Source organism: Pterocles gutturalis, unplaced genomic scaffold, assembly GCF_000699245.1.
Source record: "Pterocles gutturalis isolate BGI_N339 unplaced genomic scaffold, ASM69924v1 scaffold16648, whole genome shotgun sequence".
Taxonomy (NCBI): domain Eukaryota; kingdom Metazoa; phylum Chordata; class Aves; order Pterocliformes; family Pteroclidae; genus Pterocles; species Pterocles gutturalis.
The window spans coordinates 6,444-6,785 of NW_010123361.1; the positions used below are offsets into that span (position 1 = coordinate 6,444).

Below are 342 nucleotides of genomic sequence, written 5' to 3' on the forward strand. Positions count from 1 at the left end.
GTGCAGCAGCAGCGGGAGAGGGAAGTCCAGCAGGACGGCAACAATCCCTCTCCTATCATCCTGAAAATTCCCATCGGAGGCTCGGAGAATCCTGAGCGTCCTCCAGGCCCTGACAAGATTGACAAAGCCTCTGCTCTGAAGCTGAGGATCCCCATGGCCGGTGGAGGTGGGGAGAGGCCGCTCCCCTCCAAGCAGGAAGAGATCAAAATGCGGATCAAGCGTCCTCCAGGCCCTGACAAGATTGACAAAGCCTCTGCTCTGAAGCTGAGGATCCCCATGGCCGGTGGAGGTGGGGAGAGGCCGCTCCCCTCCAAGCAGGAAGAGATCAAAATGCGGATCAAG

At 58.8% G+C, this 342-nt stretch overlaps 1 protein-coding gene across 1 annotated transcript in view; it reads left to right on the plus strand.

Annotated features, from left to right (window-relative positions):
- CCNT1 (cyclin T1) overlaps window positions 1-339 on the plus strand; it is a gene marked incomplete at both ends in the record, with an annotated part of 6,588 nt that extends 6,249 nt beyond the window's left edge. Inside the window, 2 exons of the mRNA XM_010077883.1 lie at window positions 13-160; window positions 290-339. Of these exons, the coding sequence (XP_010076185.1) occupies window positions 13-160; window positions 290-339 (198 nt within the window). The remainder of the gene's footprint in view (window positions 1-12; window positions 161-289) is intronic.
- Between the last annotated feature and the right edge of the window lie 3 nt (window positions 340-342).